The sequence below is a fragment of the Protobothrops mucrosquamatus genome, unplaced genomic scaffold (genome assembly GCF_001527695.2).
Source record: "Protobothrops mucrosquamatus isolate PMUCROS unplaced genomic scaffold, P.Mucros_1.0 scaffold247, whole genome shotgun sequence".
Taxonomy (NCBI): Eukaryota; Metazoa; Chordata; class Lepidosauria; order Squamata; family Viperidae; genus Protobothrops; species Protobothrops mucrosquamatus.
In genome coordinates, this window is record NW_015386596.1 from 144,259 (window position 1) to 147,739 (window position 3,481).

The following is a 3,481-nucleotide window of genomic DNA, read 5'->3' on the forward strand; positions in this document are numbered from 1 at the left end:
ACCATTGATATTTAAAGCTACAGAGAAATACAAATTATTTAAAAAATGTGGAACCCGTGAATTATTTATTATAAATACTTGTTATTGTTATTGTTAAATCAATTCAATATGCAGATTTTAGTTACTGTATGGAATAGGAAATTTGATATTCATACTTTGTGTAAACATTGGAAAAACTACACAATTCACATCAAAAATTGCAATAGATTTTAGACCATTTCTGTCTGAACTTGGAAAAGACTGCCTGTATGAGACATGGAAAAATGAAGAAAAGATGTTGGCAAGCCACTTTTGAAAATGTTGCCAATAAAACTGCAGATACCTGTCCCATGGGTATCAGGGGACAGTATTAACTCAATGGTCCATAACATCATCAATCTCTACATAGATGAAATCAAGCTTAAGAATGAATAAAATAAGTGTTGTCTGCAATTGGGGGAATGGTTATATAAGTTTTATATCATATATCTATTTTTCTCTTTCCGGGTCATATGAAAACCTAACTCAGTACACAATTCACATTTCTTTAAAATGCAATGACATGTGACCACAAAGTCTTGAAAAAGCGACTTTGATGTCCTTGTTTCTCATGCTGTAGATTAATGGATTCATCATGGGTGGAACAATGGAATACATTATTGTAATTATGAAATCAAGATGGGGTGGACTATCAGATATGACCCTTAGATAAGCAAAACTAGCAGTAAAGAAAAATATAGAGAAAACAATAATGTGTGGTAGGCAAGTAGAGAAGGCTTTTGTTCTACCTTCAACGGAAGGAATTCTCAGAACGGCAGAGAAGACATGCACATAAGTCAGAAGGACAAAAATAAAACAACCCAGTGCTAATGTACCAGTAAAGGTCATAACTCCAATTTCATATATATATGAACTAGAACAAGCAATTTTAAGTAAATATGGGATTTCGCAGTAAAATTGATTAATAATCTTAGAACAGAATGGAGTAAGAAAAGTGACAGTACTGTGTAATGAAGCATTGAGAAAGCTGGCTGTCCATACACTGCCTATCATTTTGGTGCAGGTCTTCCTGTTCATTATCATTTCATATTGTAAAGGGTTACAAATGGCAATATACCGATCATAAGCCATCACAGTAAGGAGGGATACATCACAGGTCAAGAAAAAGAAGAAGAACATAACTTGGGCAACACATCCAGCATGAGAAATAGTCCTAGTATTCATAAGAGAATTAAAAACAGCTTTGGGGACAATGACTGAAATGGACCCAATGTCTTGCATGGCTAAATTGAACAGGAAGAAGTACATGGGGGTGTGAAGGCGCTGGTCAAAAACAATAGCAGAGATGATGACAAGGTTCCCTGCTAATGTCATTAAATAGAGTATCAGTAGTAAAGCCATGTGCATAATCTGTAGCTCCCAAATTTCTGAGAATTCCCAGAGAAGAAAATCAGATGTATCATTATTCATTCTTAATAATGATATTCCTAGAAAGAGAAGGAAAAGGAATTGTTAAAATATTTCCATTCAATACCGCTTGTTAATTGGAGAGTATTGAATCAATGTTTAGAGAAGATTAGATTATACTTTGGCTCCTCATATTAATTAAAATATTCTGAGCAAAATAGGTATGTAATTGTGTTTTCTTAAAGTTCAAGGTGTCAAGTCTTATGCTATTATTTTATAGTCTTGGGCTTAGAGATCTTTGAAATATTTAACTTGTTTAATAGATTTTTCTAACACTGATTTCATCAGAAATGGGTGCATAAAGAAATCAGTTCTTTTTATCAGGTCATAGAAAAACTACTGGAAGTTTGATTTGAATACATATACATTCAACTGTGTCAGTGTAACATATCTGAAGTTGTTATCTTAACATTCTCATATTTTGAGTGACCATCACACCTTTACCTTGTTCTACAGAAAATGGGGCTTGTGAAGAATGGCTTCAAATCAGACTCTTCAAATCAATGTGACAACTTCATTTCAGTTAAGAACTCTATATGGTCACCTTGTTTAGAACATGAGTGATTTTTTAATGAGTCCATTTTAAATACTGTCAAAGCCCTTGATTCTAAAAGTATTTTAAAATGAGAACACATTTCAATTGATTTAAAGAAAATAATTGAAATCAAATTACAAGAAGCCATAGTAAATCTTGATAAACAGTCAAATCTCAGCTTTTAAACTGAGTGAGGAATGTTTGAACAATCACTGAGGGTATGAATTGTGGGGAAATTTCTTAGATTACTTGATTAATTTAGAGCATATGATGTTCTAGTGCTGTTGATATTAATCCCTCTACTCAAATAAATGTTCCTAAAGAATATAGGCAAACAACACTTTTAATCTATATTTTGTTGGGATTTTAATTGGAACAGGTAGGTAAGATTTATGAATATTTAAAATAAAAAGGGACAAAAAAGTACAATTCAAAGTATAAATAAGTGAATGACTTACCATCTTTATCCACATATATTCTTCCAGATTTCTTTATTTGTTTTCTTATTGTCTTTCTAAATCCATCAGTGAGATTTTATATTGTACTGAATTTTCATGAGATTTTATCTAATTTTTCTTGCCAATTCCCCAAAGATAAAAAAAAAAACACCCAACGATCTCCATTGCTACTATAAAAAACTACTGTGCAATGTTTTTTTTTAAATAGTAACAGCTCCTTAAATCATTGCCCAAATGTCTTTATTATGATAATGAGCAAAGAGAGATAGGGGACTAATTTGCAGATTCAGTAATGAAAAATAGATGAGCAACAAATCTATGTTTTTATGTGATGAAAATTTAAGCTTTCTCAATTATATAATATTTTACTTACAGAACAAGGATGGCATATTATCAACTCCTATCATTTATTTTGGTGTTATAGGGTGGCAAGTCCCAATTCAACATAATTACTGTTACTTAATACTCAGAAGAATTTTGTAGCTATTCATGCAGCACGGAGCTCTATTCTGAGTTCTTTGTATATAAGTAATCCCTAAAATGTTTGTCTGCATTTTTCAAACACATTTGTTGTACATTATCTTAAAAATCAAACATTAATAAACAATTTGATGGGTAGGAGCTGTTCCCCATTTGGTTTTCTTTCTTTCTTTCTTTCTTTCTTTCTTTCTTTCTTTCTTTCTTTCTTGAAAGTTGGCAATCAAAATGATTAATGATTTCAAGAATAATTTTGCTGTTTGTCCTTTATACCTCCAAAGTTCACAAAATTGTGTCCAAATCTTCTATCTGTTCAAAATTTCATTTTACTTTAAGTCTCTTTGATGTGGGTTGAATAAATGGGTTTAATTTTTCTCATAAATATTGATATAACTCCCAAACAAAAGAAATATGAAGGAAGCCCATTAGATGAATTCAATCATATTCAATATGAGGGGATTTATAGTACCATATCTTTACCGTGTTTCCCGGAAAATAAGACCAGTCTTATTTTATTTTTTTCCCTTCAAAAGAGGCACCAGGTTTTATTTGCGGGGGTTCTTCT

The 3,481-nt window shown here is 31.6% G+C and overlaps 1 protein-coding gene across 1 annotated transcript; it reads right to left on the reverse strand.

The window, feature by feature from the left end:
• Positions 1 to 516: 516 nt before the first annotated feature.
• LOC114922460 (olfactory receptor 14J1-like) lies at positions 517 to 1,470 on the reverse strand. The gene has a single exon (XM_029283834.1). The coding sequence runs from the start codon at positions 1,447 to 1,449 to the stop codon at positions 517 to 519; it is 933 nt and encodes a 310-aa protein (XP_029139667.1). The 5' UTR covers positions 1,450 to 1,470.
• Positions 1,471 to 3,481: the final 2,011 nt, after the last annotated feature.